Source organism: Crassostrea angulata, chromosome 8, assembly GCF_025612915.1.
Source record: "Crassostrea angulata isolate pt1a10 chromosome 8, ASM2561291v2, whole genome shotgun sequence".
In the NCBI taxonomy this organism is placed as follows: domain Eukaryota; kingdom Metazoa; phylum Mollusca; class Bivalvia; order Ostreida; family Ostreidae; genus Magallana; species Magallana angulata.
The window spans coordinates 17,970,278-17,985,461 of record NC_069118.1 but is presented as its reverse complement, the minus strand read 5'-3'; the positions used below and the strand labels follow the sequence as shown (position 1 = coordinate 17,985,461).

Sequence of the window (15,184 nt, the reverse complement as noted above, 5' to 3'; positions counted from 1 at the left end):
TTTCTTAAAATTTTGTCTGCTATCCTCAGGAGTAGAAAACAGCTTTTACGCATAATAATGAACGGCACTCATACACATAAAACAGATACAGCATATGTAGTCTTGTAATCATGTAAGTCTTGTACTAAAAATAATCTATAATACTGAAACATGACTTGAATATATATACAATATATAATTATGCATATACATGAAATAAAATAAAAATGGTACATGGATAAGATATCTCTTTTACCCTTACAAAAAAGATCTAGATCCCACCCCTCCCCCACCCTCAAATAAAAATGTATACATATGGCAACATAGTTTTTACTACAAACAATAACATTATAAATATACACATTAATTGCAATGCTTGAATATTATTAATCTAAATAACAGCATCTATTCCGTATGTTACACTTAAGAGATAAAAGTCGATCGATTTTATAAAAAAAGATGGAGTAGAACTAAGAACATATGTTTTGCAAAACAACATTAGTAATGCTGATTACTCTTATTTTCATTATTCATCTCAAAAAATCACGTTTATGAACTTTGAACGCCAGCAAGAATTAAACTGTTATCGCTCTCTTAATTTAAAATCGTAAATATTTTTTATAAATATCACATAGATAAATACGTACTATATTAATTAAATAGTTATATAACCTTTAAGCTATTCTAGAGTGTAGTTGGGTTGGTCGGAGATAATACTGCTCATTTCCGATTCAAAATCATCCAAGGGCGCTAATGCAGGTTCCTTAAAATACACTTTAGAAAATATCAACAAACGTAACCGATAGAGAAGGAACAAAAATGTCTGGCTCAAAATGGCCAGGACAATACAAAGTATACACGTCACAATGGCCTCCGTCGGCTTCACCCAGTTCAGGACGTTGTACGCATAGTGCCGCCCTTCCAGAATCGTTCCGTCGTTCAGAAAATAAATGGCGTTGAAGAGTGAGTAGATAGAACCGAGGACTACTGTGTAGAACATATGGAGAAGACGGAAGGGCGTGGCAGAAATCATGACGTCACTGATGACGTACACCGAGTTCAAAGTGTGTTTGAGTCTGCTCAGCTCGGTTTGAAAAATCTCTGTTTAGGAAAAAACAATTGTAAAACTTTCAATAATAATTGTTTAGAGAAAAAAAATGTTTTAGCATCAATTGTAATTTTTGCTGATTTCTATGAACACATTTTTAAATGGTTTTTATGAAATTTGCCATGACACTTTAGTTATCATAACTATCAAATAAGAAGCCAAAAATACAGTAACCTTTGTAAACTCATTACTCACTGCTATGGTCAAGGAATATTATAAACGCCCAATATGACATAGTGACTATGAAGGCGGAGTTGTAGCTCATGTTTTTCAGCACCCAGAGAATCTTTAGAGACAGGGGCATCCTGTCAAAGTATCTATCGTCTGCTGAAAAAAATAATACGTCATAAAGAACTTTGTATGCATAGGGTAGAGATTGGCCTTAGTTTTGATTTTTTTTACATAAAGAAAGGATTCGAAGTCAAAACTATGTTCGGCGCTTAAATCTACTGGGAATTGGGCGTTTATATCGTACTGACACCGAAGGTAAGAAGAGTAACTTAAGCAAGCATCAAAAGAAAGACCGCAAACCACTTCCTTTTCTACAAAAAAAGTATTTGAAAAAGATCGAGCTTTTTGCATTTCAAGAGAAATCCACTCACAGACATCAGCATACTGGTATATGGCCCTAACCGGATTCCATACTATTTACCATTGTTTTCCCTCGGACTGAAATGTCACATTTTCATTGGATTAAACATGGCACGTGATTGCCTCATATATCTCTATGTAGGTTCTTTGAGGATTAATATTAGGCAATATGGCCGTCATTGGCCGCCGCATCACCTACTCATCTCGATATTTCATATTATTTAACACAGAAATCGTGTTCAGTAAGTCATTAAAATATTTAGAGTAGTGGCCCTTTGGAATTATTTTTAAATTATAGAGTAGTTGCCCCTTGAATATTGACGTCACATTGAACTGTGTCTGGAGCAGAACAAAATGGCAGCGTCTAAATTTGCTCAAATCTCTGCAGAGGTTTAAAATTGAATAGCAACAAAAGTTACAAAACATTGTGAGTAATATGGGTGAAGCGAAGATTTTTAAAGCGTATTTGAAAGGTGGCATTGATAATTTTGAAGAGTTTAAATGAGTTTAATTGGACGAGATGTGAGGCATCTTGTACATGGCTTTGCGTAGAACACCGCTATCGCTAGTCCTATTTGTGAATGAATATGTCGCTTGATAGTCCTCGGGAAAACAAAACACTTCATTAGGTTAGTTACTGACTCACTACGGAAATATATTGGGTTGATCAATCTCATAGATGGCGAGGCGTAGTGAGTCAGTAACTAACCTAATAAGTAATAATATCGTTTTATATTTATATCACAAATAATAAATGAAATAAACGTTTTCCAGAACGCGAAAGAGACCACAGTGATTAAAATTTTCATTAGTTAGACTTAGCTTATTATATAATGTTCCCATTCTTCGATACAATGTTTAGGATCGGCTGGAAACGGAAACACGTACTCTACTAGTATTTGGGTGCACATTTAATATTAATTTATAATGTCATTAGCTAAGCTTTTATATAAAGTAGTCGCTGGGGTTTTTTTTAAACTTAGGAACCATCTGCAATGAAAAGAATTCCTTTCGTGAACACAGACACCTAAGAAAAACCTATTCACTGGCAAATTGCAAAAAATAAAGGTTTTGCACGTTTAAATGTCATAAAATCCAATGTCAAGTTTTTATTTCAATAACAGCTACAGAAGGGTGTTCACTTTGATATACCGGTACATTAATCGAAATCTGCTTGACATCAAGTAGGCATGAAATGACATATGAATTCACAATCCGATAGCTTTAACAAAACGCCGCGAGACATAATGGAAATCACGGATGGCTTGTCTCGGAGAAGAATAGCCAAAATGAGCGGATCAATGCAATAATAGAGCAATAAATTAAGCTGTAATAGCGGTTCGTTTCCGTATCCAGTGTTATAAACAGTCTCTCGAGACACGCAGGGTGTATGGTACATTGAGTTTACGATATACGACCAAGGAATACGTCCAAAAATCACGGAAAACGCTTCCGTCAATGTAAACAGCGGTCTGCATCGGAAGTGCTATGATGCCTGTAAATTTGTATGTTTTCTGAATTACACGTTCTGTCGTCCTCAGTTTCGCGCTAAAAAAAAAAAGTGGCTTGCCATGGATGGTCAACTTAAGATCCATTGAAATATCCTATTTTATGTTTTTGAGTCACAACCAGCATCATATTTGTAGTAAAAATTTCCGCTTTAAGGATTCGTCGAATCTGAATATGTTCCGAAAAATTTTTCACGTACTCTTCTTTCCGGAAGTTTTATCAATCACATTTACGCGGGTTTGAATGCATAAGAAAATGTACAATTTTCAGGGACACCTTTTTTCTAAACAAATACTAGTATCGATTGGTCAAGCAAAAACATATATCCTTTATATTTACGAATATTCTATATATTTAGTTATTTCTTATTATCTATCATATAACGGACCCTTTTGGGGCCTTCTTTGAATAATTAACCAAAACGAAAATGTGCAAAAAATATATTAGGCTAACGTTTTATGAATCAGAAAACAGACTCTACGAGATATGCATCTGTCTCTTAATGGTGCTTTATACTCTATGAATAATATATTAGCGATAGAATCATTGCACTGCACCGAGATCTGATGGGGTAGAGTCATTATTTTCCGCTACTTCACAAAGCACTGAATCCCCTTTACAGAAATGAAACTGAATAAGACACAAAATGTATAATTACACTACAGTTGATAAATCTAATTCATGTATTATCAAAACATTAGGTGTCATTGCATCGAATCTGCAGACATGTATTATTCATGTTATTTTTCCTTTTATACTTTTATAATGAAGATTCGATTTTATTCAGATATGGTAAATCAGTGTTCCCCCCATTTTTATGGATTATCGTCCTATGGATCACCCATCAAATTACTGTTGGTTTTCTATGACCATTCTAGATCATAATGAAATGCAGTCAATTCATGTACAGCATGCGTGTAAAATTGACAAAACGTTCATCATTTTCAATTTGATAAAATTAAAGGAATGTTACCTCTCTGCCCAGAGTGCTAACGCACCTTAAAATTATCATGCTTGAATTTTGATGTTGTCTTTTTATATTTCTGTTGCCTTTATATTGTGAAAGGATAAGTATAACATTATACTAAAAACTCGATACGTTTAAATCAGACTTTCATGCGGTTTTTTGTAGTTTTAAGGAGGCTGGGGATCAACAAATTGCCGATAAGATCTGTCTAAACTTTCAAAAATTATATTTAAGGACATACGCTTTTAAGTGTTGACTGTTTTCTTATATCTTTATACAGAGTTCTTTTTATATAATGGGGATAAATGGAGCTTAAAAATGGCAACGATCACCGAGCCCTTTAAATTTACCGGGTGGCAGTAAATACAAAATGTTGTAAATTTTGTATTTTCTGCCACCCGGTAAATTCAAAATTTACAACATGACAGACTGATAAAGACCATGACATTACCTAGATTGTCGGAAGACTTGGCCGTGTAGACCAGACTACACACTGTCTGGTACACGCTTGTGATGACCAGCAGAAAGAAGCTCCAGTTAGTAGCGTACACAGCGTACGTCCAGGTTCTGTCCTGATAGAACGTCTCTGATTCGTAGATAATATCAGCCAGGAACCAACCAATCAGTGCCAAGGAGACAATGATACGACAACCGACGTACAATTTTTGATTAATTGGCCACTGCAAAAAATAATATCAGTGTTAAATGTGAATATTATTTATATTTTAGTGAATTAATTGTAAAAGCTGTTTTGAAAATTGTAGAACCAATTTTCTTCTGAGGGTTGGCAAACGTAATTCATATTATAATACATTGTATATTCAATTTGTTAAAATTGAAAACTGGCCCTCCAGAAAGCCGTAATATAATTAAGATGGTTTCATACTGACTGACGCACAACGTGACATTCAAAAGTGAAAACATCGCTCCAGCTTTAGTGAAACAACTGTTCACCATTTCCGACTGTAAATTAATTAAGTCTATATTATATCCGTTTTTGTTGTTGTTTTTTGCAAATTGCAGGTATGCAATCTAATATATAGGTGTAGAACGTTCACTTACATAACTTACTTAAGACAAACAATACCACAAACTATTTGCGATCCCAAACTTCCGGATGTTGACTAGATGACATTACAAATGGCGGCGCGCGTTGTTCGGCGTGTTTTTTCTATTCATGCAATAATCCAACTCATAGAGGCGGAAATGAAAGGCCCATTAGCGTCAAATGTAAAAACACACAAGACTGAAGCGAGCCTATATGTCAAAGCAATCGAACACACGAATACACCGTGAAATTGAAGTTAGCTAAGCACTTTATCTTCAAAACCCTCGAGATTCGGATCGATTCTGAAAACAAACTTTGATCTTGTAATTCTATATCATCACTCACTTAGCTTCTGTAGATCACATCCTCAAAACAAATAGCATTACATGCGCTTTGTTTTTTCTCGTCTGATTCTGCAAAACGCGTTATAGATATAATTTATATCTTATTTGAAAACAGGTTTCTTGTAAAATCATATCGAGTATTACTACAAAATAGAGTTAAAGATTGTACAAAAGTGAAAGAAAAACCGATTACATATTTCAAAAATTAGTACATAAGTACTTTTCCTTTTCTAATGTACGTTTCAGTTTCTTTTCGATAAATTATAATCCAAACATGTATTAATTGTTGCAGACAATATTTATGTTGCTATCAGTGTTTGCCCTTTGTCGTAACCGCCTTCAATCTGCTGTAACGAATACCACTCAGTGGACATCTATAGCTGATTGTCCAGTCCAGTTTATTGTGTTGTTCCAGCCGCTGACCAAAATGTCAGCCAATGAAAGTCAATACAAGTACAATCCCCAGTAATAGCTCAATATATCGACAGCTAATGTAATGACATTTGTGATGATGAAATGAACGAAACTTAGAACAGAAAAACGAAATATGATGCAGTGCGTAACTGATATAAATGTAATGTACTGTATGGTATTTTTAAAAATGTTTAGATCACCATTGGATTATTTTTCTCCAAAATTGTTTGAAATCAGAATGTTTTTATTTCTCTCTCCCCTATGCTTTTGCGTTTTGTTCCGTTTATAGAAGCTATTATCATTCGGCGATTATGGATTTTTTCCGCGTAAAACAGATTGTATGCATTCATTTGGCTTATGGCTGTAAATGTCAAAGTGGGCGATCAATTAAAAAAACTGAATCAGCGCTATTTGGAATTAAATGAATACAGTCGTGAATAAAAGATATACACAATTCATATTTACAAAATCAATTCGACCCACTTTAAAAAGATTTAATCTCGTGCAAATGATTTCTTGGGAGATTTAAATCAATTTTGATTGATATATTTTCATTCCATTAATTAAGTAAGTAAAGACTCTATTGATTGACTGAAACAAAAACAAACAAGTAGAGAAAAAATAACATGTCTTATTAATAATTACCTGAGAGCGAAGAAAGTCCGATGGGTTTTCATGATGAAGGCTTAAATTCTCAGATTGAAATTCTTTCACAAACGTTTCGCATGCCATAGTACTTTGATCAGAAGAGACCCTCTCTCATTACAGGCTAGCAAACGTGAATCGGCGTGAACAGTGTCCCTTTACTGCAACAGCTGTTTAGAATATGGTTACAGTCCCATTGTTTGAATTTATATCGTAATCTGTATAGATTTACCCTAAATGAGTGAATCGTTTCACCACAGACTTGTAGAGATTGCCTTCAATCTGCTGACTGCATTTCGTTATCATACAAGGTTCTGATCGCGACGTCCCAATCGATAGGAAACCGTTGGCATCCAAGGACATCGCTGTTCACGACTTTTTACAGAAACTATAACAGCGTTCCGGTAGCTTCGATCTAGACTCGAAACCATCAATTTTAATTACTCTCACATTTCATCTTTCCAATGCGTAGGATAAGAAGCAAAAAAGTAGCGTTAGACTTACAGTATGCACTATGTGTACTACAGATGTAGCTTTGCCAATGGGACTCGATTGCACATGAACTCGATTGGTAAAAGGGTGCCAATGCAGTGTCAAAAATTTGGCGTTGAACTTGGCGACAAAACGGGGACATACAAATGTAAACAAGTAAAATTCAGGGCTAAGATGGTTTGATATTTGACTCTTTTCAGTAAAGTCAAGCTCTACAAAGCAACGGCGGTTGTAAATGAATCGTAAAGCATACTGTATCTATGTTAAGAAATGGTTTTGAAATATACCTATTACCTGTTATCTTTACAAAGTGAAAAAAAAATGTTCGTACCTATGCATGTTAAAGCTGGTGTTTTCTTTTTGACGGAAACTGACGGTTATTGTTTCTGAAATAAAAGTAGGTTACGTCATTTAACTCTGTGACGTCACAGAGTAAGGCTCTTGCGGCGTACGGGTTGCTAAACTAGCAGAAAGGTTTCAGGTCAGGTTACGCTTGTATAGATATTTACTGACAATATTTGATGCTATCAACAAAACAATTTAATCAGTTTCAATCAACTTATAACTCTGCATATGAATATACGCATTCCTTTAAGCTATTTATGCGATTTATTCGGTCAATTACAGTTAATCTCATTAGTTTTTGTGAAATGTGTTTTACTTGTATCAAGTTTTATTTTTTTTTTAAAAAGGGGAAAGGTCATGGACGCCTACGGAATACATTCGATTTTTTTTTACCCACAAATGTTTTATATTTCCCCATTATTTTTTATTTATTCCCTATGGATTTCGTTTCCGTTTAAATATATTAAAATCAATTGTAAAAAGTTAGCAAATGGGGGTAAAAATGTTGACCTCATGGTTTAGTCCAGTATTAGAATCAATTTTTTTTCTCTCAACAATAATAATGGCATTTACAAACGTTACATATATGCTAAACACAATACAAAAGAAAGTACGACTGCATAACATTAAAAAGATCAACTGTATTTTATATTTAGCATCATTTGTAAATAAATTAACACACTTTTTAAAACCTTGATATACCTTTCGAACCTCTGATGTCCTTGTGGTATCATTTTTAGACGGTGGCTATAAATAGCCACGGTCTATTGCTACGGTCCTGACAGGAAGGGTATTTCTCACGTGGACCCTAGCGGATAAGGAACGATAACTCTGTTAGGTACATGTATGCAGTGTTACAGGCAATGTTTTATTTACGTGTCGATTTAAGTATGAGAATTAATTTTCATCTTATCAGATATTTCAAGCATTATAGCTGCTAATTATTTTGTACATACATTTAAATAATGTATGAAATGTATGATGTAAACAATTGTCAGAAACACGCAATTTAAACTGGTTTGCCATTTCATATTACAGCAATTATGCTTCATTGATAAATTCAGTCATTTTCAACGCATAAGTTTTAGTTGAGGCAGTATATTTATTTTGTTGTAGCTTATTCCAAAGAATTCACAGCATATTCTGACAATGAATATTACATAAATTACATTTTATTGAACTTCAACCGATCAATGGCACACTTTCTTCTACAAGTGTGCATGTGTTTTTAAACACACAAAAAACTTAAAATTTACGATACAAATGTGTTTAATCTTGGACTGACCTATGATTTACAATGTACCTTATTTCAAGTTGTACCTCACTCAGTCCGTAGAAACATTAATTTTATTACAGGCACCTCAATAGTCATCAGACAATATTTACTGCTGATGTTGACGCTTTACTTGCTGCTGACTTTCTTTCAAACACGCTAATCGACGTCGGATTGTAAAATTCACGTGCACATCGCGATCGAGTCGCCATTTTACATGTATATAAACTACATTTTACGATGTTTCAAAGATTTTCAGTTCAGATTTTTTTTTTACATATGCTGTAAAACGTCTTATGGATTTCACGGCGTGTCAGCTCGTGTATCTCTAATTTGCAGCAAACGCTAGCTTTTTTGTGAGAAAAAAGAATCGGTTCAACTCATGCGATATTCCATATACATTTATGGTACACTGTGAACGCCTAAACAGTTTCTGTCGAATTTTTTCACAATGAACTGAATAGCGCAATTCGATGAGCGAAGTACAAATAGTGAATTTAATTCATAGGCGCCCGTCCCTGCTAAATGTATTAGAGAATCTTTTCTTTGGTTTTGGGGACATTTTTTCACTAACAGATAACACTATTTACATTTGTATGTAAACATCGCCCCGTTTGTTCTCAAATAATTTTTAACTCGCGAGAACAACTCTATTATGAACTTTCTTCGACATTTGTTTCCAAGTGTTAGCATCATGTTGTCAACATGCATTTACAAATGGGCGGGTCTATGTAAATAAGCCAGTTTGTTGCGACTCGCAATTGAAATACACACCGGTTAGAAAGTGTCACCACTTAACGCAATGCTACATCGGCCGAAGCGTAAACATCCTTGCTATATTTGCGATCAGAAAAATGTGCTTCATAGATGACTGTAGAATTCTGCTGAGCTACAGAACTATAGCTTTCCGGAAATATTGCCGGGATTTGCAAACCCTAGATCTATTGTCTAGTACATGCAAAGAATAAAATCAAAGAAGGTGGGTGAATAAGGCGCGTAAAATGCCCATATGAGGAATGATTAGATACAGCAAAATTAAAAATATCATTAAAATCTGATACTTTTTTAAAAAATAATTAAAAACAATGTATATTTAACGTAACATCGTGTTGTAACCTTTAAATATTTTATATACTTGCAATATATTGATTTAATTTAAACTGGCATATGCGTGTCAAAACCTCCAAATAGTGTAATTTTTATAACTTCAATGCCTTTTCTTTCATAGAGTGGGTCTGAGCTCCATATTTTTTGTCACAGTCTAAATGTAGTTTAATGGAATTTAAACCGATTTTACTCAACAAAAATGTGGAGAGATGATCCACTATAGTTCAAAAATGTCATTTGATAGCTCAACAATTGTTTTAGAAAAATAATACAAGTCCGTAAATTCGTGGCTAATGTCTCATATAGCACTTCAACAACTCACTTTGTTGTGAATGAAATGGCTTAGTGGTTAGAGCACCAGACATTAGGAAACTTTATAGAACTTGGGTTTTTAGGTTGTGGGTTCGATACCAAAGATAACAAAGATTTATTATAATTTTTTCTTATCGTATTTTTGAAATATTTCAAACTGAATATAGTTAGAAATTACCATTTTGTAAAGTTGTATTATAACATCTCAAATATATTTAATTGAAAAAATGCTAAATTTGAAATTGTATTTTACGACTAAACCAAATGGGCAGTTGCGCCATCACCTTCCCCCATCTTCTACACAGCTGTACGGTCAGAAAAACGTGCGTTCAACTTGAATTTTGTTTGTTTTGGTGTTTTTAAAAACTTGTTGTAAGTTTACTAGAAAAGTTAAATGTAGCAAGTAATTTATTTGTGCTGAGAAGCGATAAAATATACATGTGACTTTCCCGAATTCATTCAAATGATTTGAATAAATCTATAGCTAAATACAATATAACAAATGTTTAAAACGTTGATTAACGAAACTGCCGCGACTGAATATTGTATGATTTTTTTTTCAAATTTTAATTCACTTTCGTTGTGAGCAAATGGAAATAATCCACTAAAGTGGAAGATAAAATATTGATTGGCTCTTCTGTTTCATGATGAGGTGCATTCCAAAAGCAATACCAGTTTTATCAAACAGGTTCTTGTAAACCCATTCCGTTTTCTTTACACCTAAATGTATTAATTGACTATGAGGACAAAAGCAAGTGTGATGGTCCACAAGACTGTAACTTTTTCCCCGTGAAAAAATTGAGGGGGAATGCTGTCAAGAGGGACAATTAACATACTATATGTATGCCCAAATAGTTAGCAAAAATAAGCATTTTATCATATCAAAGCTTTATTTGTTCTCGTTACTTGAGAAATCTACAATATATTTAAAGCACAATAGTCCAATCCACAGTTTTCAAAAGTTGTTTCCCTTTGCGGGGTCAACCCAAAGGTAAAAAGGGAAAAAACCAAAATTCCCCTTCTTCAAACAATCAAATATTTGGGCGTACTGTGATGAAATCGCTTTGGATTTGATTTATTCATTCAATATGTGGTGGCACCCACATATTTAATGAGTCATTCTGGGGCAATCAAAATGCATAGTATTACCGAAAACGGATTTTTAATGTCAACTGACATAGATACAAACATATAGATACAAAATATAGATACAAACTTCTACTCTACAAAGGCTACTGCGATAAATCTTGGGATTTTCCCCAAAAGATGACGGCCAAGAGACACAGCATTTGTAAAGTGTGGATTGAGATCACAGCTACGATTTCCACAGAATTATCCAAATAGGAAACTCACGACCAGTTGTGCGACTAAGCGTTAAGTATTAGTACATGTATACGATACTGGCCGCGGTTTTCGACAACATTAATTAACATACATCACTCATTGTTACATGTAATTTGCCACTTTCAAACGACGCCACCGTCTAACAGTACTTTCAGTACTTTGATTTGTTATAATATCGAATCTCTTTTACCCCATATTTTTAAAGCATTTTATTTCCAGCACTTTATTGCTGGACAGAGCAACAGACTCAGTTATTGTTTCTTTATGTTCTAATTCGTTCCACATAAACGAACATATATAATTTTGAAATAAAAAACAAACACGTTTGTTAGGATGTGAAGCGCTTTGAAGTGCAGTTTATATATTTCGAAAGACAAAAAAGAGTGCTAAAATGACTTGTATGTGAAAATTTAAATACCCAAGTTTTGAGTTACAAATAATTTATCCTGAATGCTTTCTCTGACATAACCATCTCTTTAGCTTTTAATGACCTCCACCGCCCATGCTTTATCAACAATCTATCATTAATACCACCGTTTGCAGCTGAAGTTGCCCCCCCCCCCCCCGATCTTAGACTTGTCTAAACCTATTTCTTCAATAGCGAATAGACAATTTCGCGAGGCCTGGTATAAGACAAAGGACGATTATCTCTTCAAAATTTATAAATATTAGTGTTTTCACAGAATGTTAGAAATTTGAAATAAAAATAATCTTCAACACCCAACAATATTAAATATTCCTCCAACGTATGTACAGGACAAGTGTCACCGTGAGTTCTAGCAATACACAATTCATGACCTTCTTTATAAACATCTGTATTGATTTTGACAATATTAATTTTCAAACAAAAATTATTAAATATTTTGCAAGTTCCGAATATCTGAGGAGACCTGCAAAACCCAATAGACGCATACATAGAGTACGCATGCTATACAAACTGTTCGATTTGTATCTCTGAACCAATAACTTCAAATGATCTGGTGTAATTGGTTCCTTTTTAACAACATGCTTGGAAGTTTCTTTTATTGCGCCCTCTTATGTTAGCTTCACTAATGCGGAATCATATGGGTGATTAATCCTGCTAACTGACGGGTCCAACTTATAGAATGAGTTGCTAATTGAATTTTACTCCTTTTATAGCGATCGAGATTATATAGAGCCACGTGTTCGTCTGCTGCAGGTAACGCTGAAATAGAAGGTATAAAAGCGCCGCACCGTAGACAGAAAGCGTTGAATGCGTACCTGTATTGAGTTAACGTGTTCTCTGTTCTTGATTTCAGACGGAAACTTGGTAATCTATCCCTTTATTGTTGTAACCACGTGCACTGATCTTTAATCCGTGCACTATCAGACCACCGTCCCGTAATGAAAATATCTGGAAAATGTAATCAACGGAATACGACAATTAATTTTTTTGAAGCAAACACGAATTTCGACTCATGGTGCATCATGATCATTGATCAACTGCACTGCACCCTGAATTCATAGATGTATCAGGATCTTATATCATCTGCAATACATCCAACATCATGATATAAATTATATACATGCATAGTGTACCAGGACCGAGCACATCTCCAATACATCATACACAATTTCTATATTGACATTCTGAACTCATCAAGAGTTTATCAACGAACCTCAAGCGTTTCATTTAAGATCTTGCATCCGGCTTTATTGCGAGTATTCCAGAGGTAAAATCTTTTGTATCAAACAAACATGTTTTGTTATTACCCTGGATCATTCATCGTCGGAACCCATGGTTTTCTACTTGTTACACTGCTTTCAACAAAGCAGTGTAACGGATAGAAAACCATGGGTTCCGACGATGTGGAGCATTATGTCAGTACATTCATGAAATAATAAAACATCTTTAACGTACGATCTGTAAATCATATCTTTATCGAAAATGAAAGGCAGAGGGCCAGTTTTAACAATCAAAACACCAAACGCTTTACATGCTATTAAATGTCTAATGGCGCGAACTACTTAGTAGACGGGATACAAGCCAATCATTTTCATTTTCCCAGTTTTGTGCTAAACAGACAATAGCTTCCGAGCCAGGGTTCCAAAATTTAGAGTTATGCCGTCCTAACTTACAAATATTATAATTTGAATCTGTCAACAGAAAAATTTCATATCAAGTTGTTAAAAAATTCAAAACATTTTACGTTAACACCCCAATCATCACGATCAATGATATTACTCAGAAAATCGGCTTTCTCGTTTTCTAGTCTGGGTATCCACTGAATGTCAATTGAAATTTTTAGTTCTACACACATCTTGGAAATATCATAAGCAAAAGATTGTAAGTGATGTTTCATACTACCTGACTGTACAATTTTACACAGCTGTGGTTATCAGTGAACCATTTTACGTCTTTGTTTACCAAAATATCTTTAAATGAAGCTAACGCTAGTTCAATGGCCTGCAGCTCTCTCCAAGCTCCTAATCTTTTCAGTCTCTTTCAACGTCAAATGAAAACATTTTGAATCAACTTCGACAGTGTGAACTCCTGAAGCTAAACTACTCGCATCTGAGTAACCGATAACACTTTTCTTAGTCGGTGTTGTTAAATACCGTGTGGTTTTTTTTTCAGAATAAATGCATTGTAGCCAGAAATTACACTCGTTGAGAAACTCACTCTTGTGAGTGAATACAATAATATCGCCCCATGACTCTCCAGATTCTATCTCAATAGAAGAGAATTCACATTTTGCTACATATGTACATATGTTACCCATAACCGGTGACATTGCCATAATCTTTCCGACCACTCTTGCTAACTCGTCAAAAACTCTAGGAGGACTCTTAACTAATTTCTGCAATGAACCAACTGTGTCGTCAATACGCCTTGTGGGCACTGAAATAGAAAAAAAGCTTTGAATCCCACAAAATTCCTGCGTTGGGTAAAGATTTTTTTAAATTGATGAGTAGTCCAAATTCTGATAAACTGTTTTGTGTCATGTTGTAAATTTTGCATTTACCGGGTGGCAGTAAATACAAAATTTACAAGTTGTCATGTTGTAAATTTTGTATTTACTGCCACCTGGTAAATTTAAAATTCACAACATGACATTTGTATAAATTCAGAAACTGACAAACATTCATGTAAAAATGGAGTTAATAAAAGACCAACATCGAGGTAAAGTACTACCCCTCTTCCTCCAAAATTTGACAATAGGCTTAAGACAGTTCGTAAAAATGAATGGAGCAGATGACAAACCGAATGGCAGGATAGTATAACAGTTATACTTATCATTCCATGCAAACCAAAGGTACTTCTGAAATCTTTCGGAGATAGCCAAATTTGAGATCGAATTTTAGGCAATTACAATCTTTTCAATATAATCTATAGCTGTTTCAATCTTCAAACTTATTTTTTTCATATTTTAAATAATTATCAAGTAGACTCAAATCTAGTATCAACGTCTTTTTGACCTGCAGGCATGTTCACGAAACTTTCCTAAGATATGACCTAAGTGTGTTCCTAAGATATGACTTATGAAAAAAGTTAGGAACATCCTAAGATCAACTTAGGACACGTCTTAAGATGTAGCTCGACGGTAACTTAGGAACATCTTAAGTTAGGATATCATAACCTTCTACAGCCATTCTTATTGTTCACATTTATTCATTCAGATCGAATTTGAGAGACTTGTGTAGGATACTAGGGATGAATCATTAAACATTTTGCCAGAAAATT

The 15,184-nt window shown here is 34.3% G+C and overlaps 1 protein-coding gene across 2 annotated transcripts; it reads right to left on the bottom strand.

Annotated features, from left to right (window-relative positions):
* Window positions 1-301: 301 nt before the first annotated feature.
* On the bottom strand, window positions 302-7,248 carry LOC128160185 (protein rolling stone-like). 2 transcript variants are annotated; one of them, XM_052823469.1, is made up of 4 exons: window positions 6,606-7,248; window positions 4,606-4,834; window positions 1,283-1,414; window positions 302-1,080 (listed from the first exon to the last, which is right to left on the bottom strand). In XM_052823469.1, the coding sequence occupies exons 1-4, from the start codon at window positions 6,690-6,692 to the stop codon at window positions 659-661; spliced, it is 870 nt and encodes a 289-aa protein (XP_052679429.1). In that variant the 5' UTR covers window positions 6,693-7,248; the 3' UTR covers window positions 302-658. The 2 variants fall into 2 exon arrangements, with proteins under 2 accessions (XP_052679429.1, XP_052679430.1); XM_052823470.1 differs by having other exon boundaries at window positions 1,283-1,411.
* Between the last annotated feature and the right edge of the window lie 7,936 nt (window positions 7,249-15,184).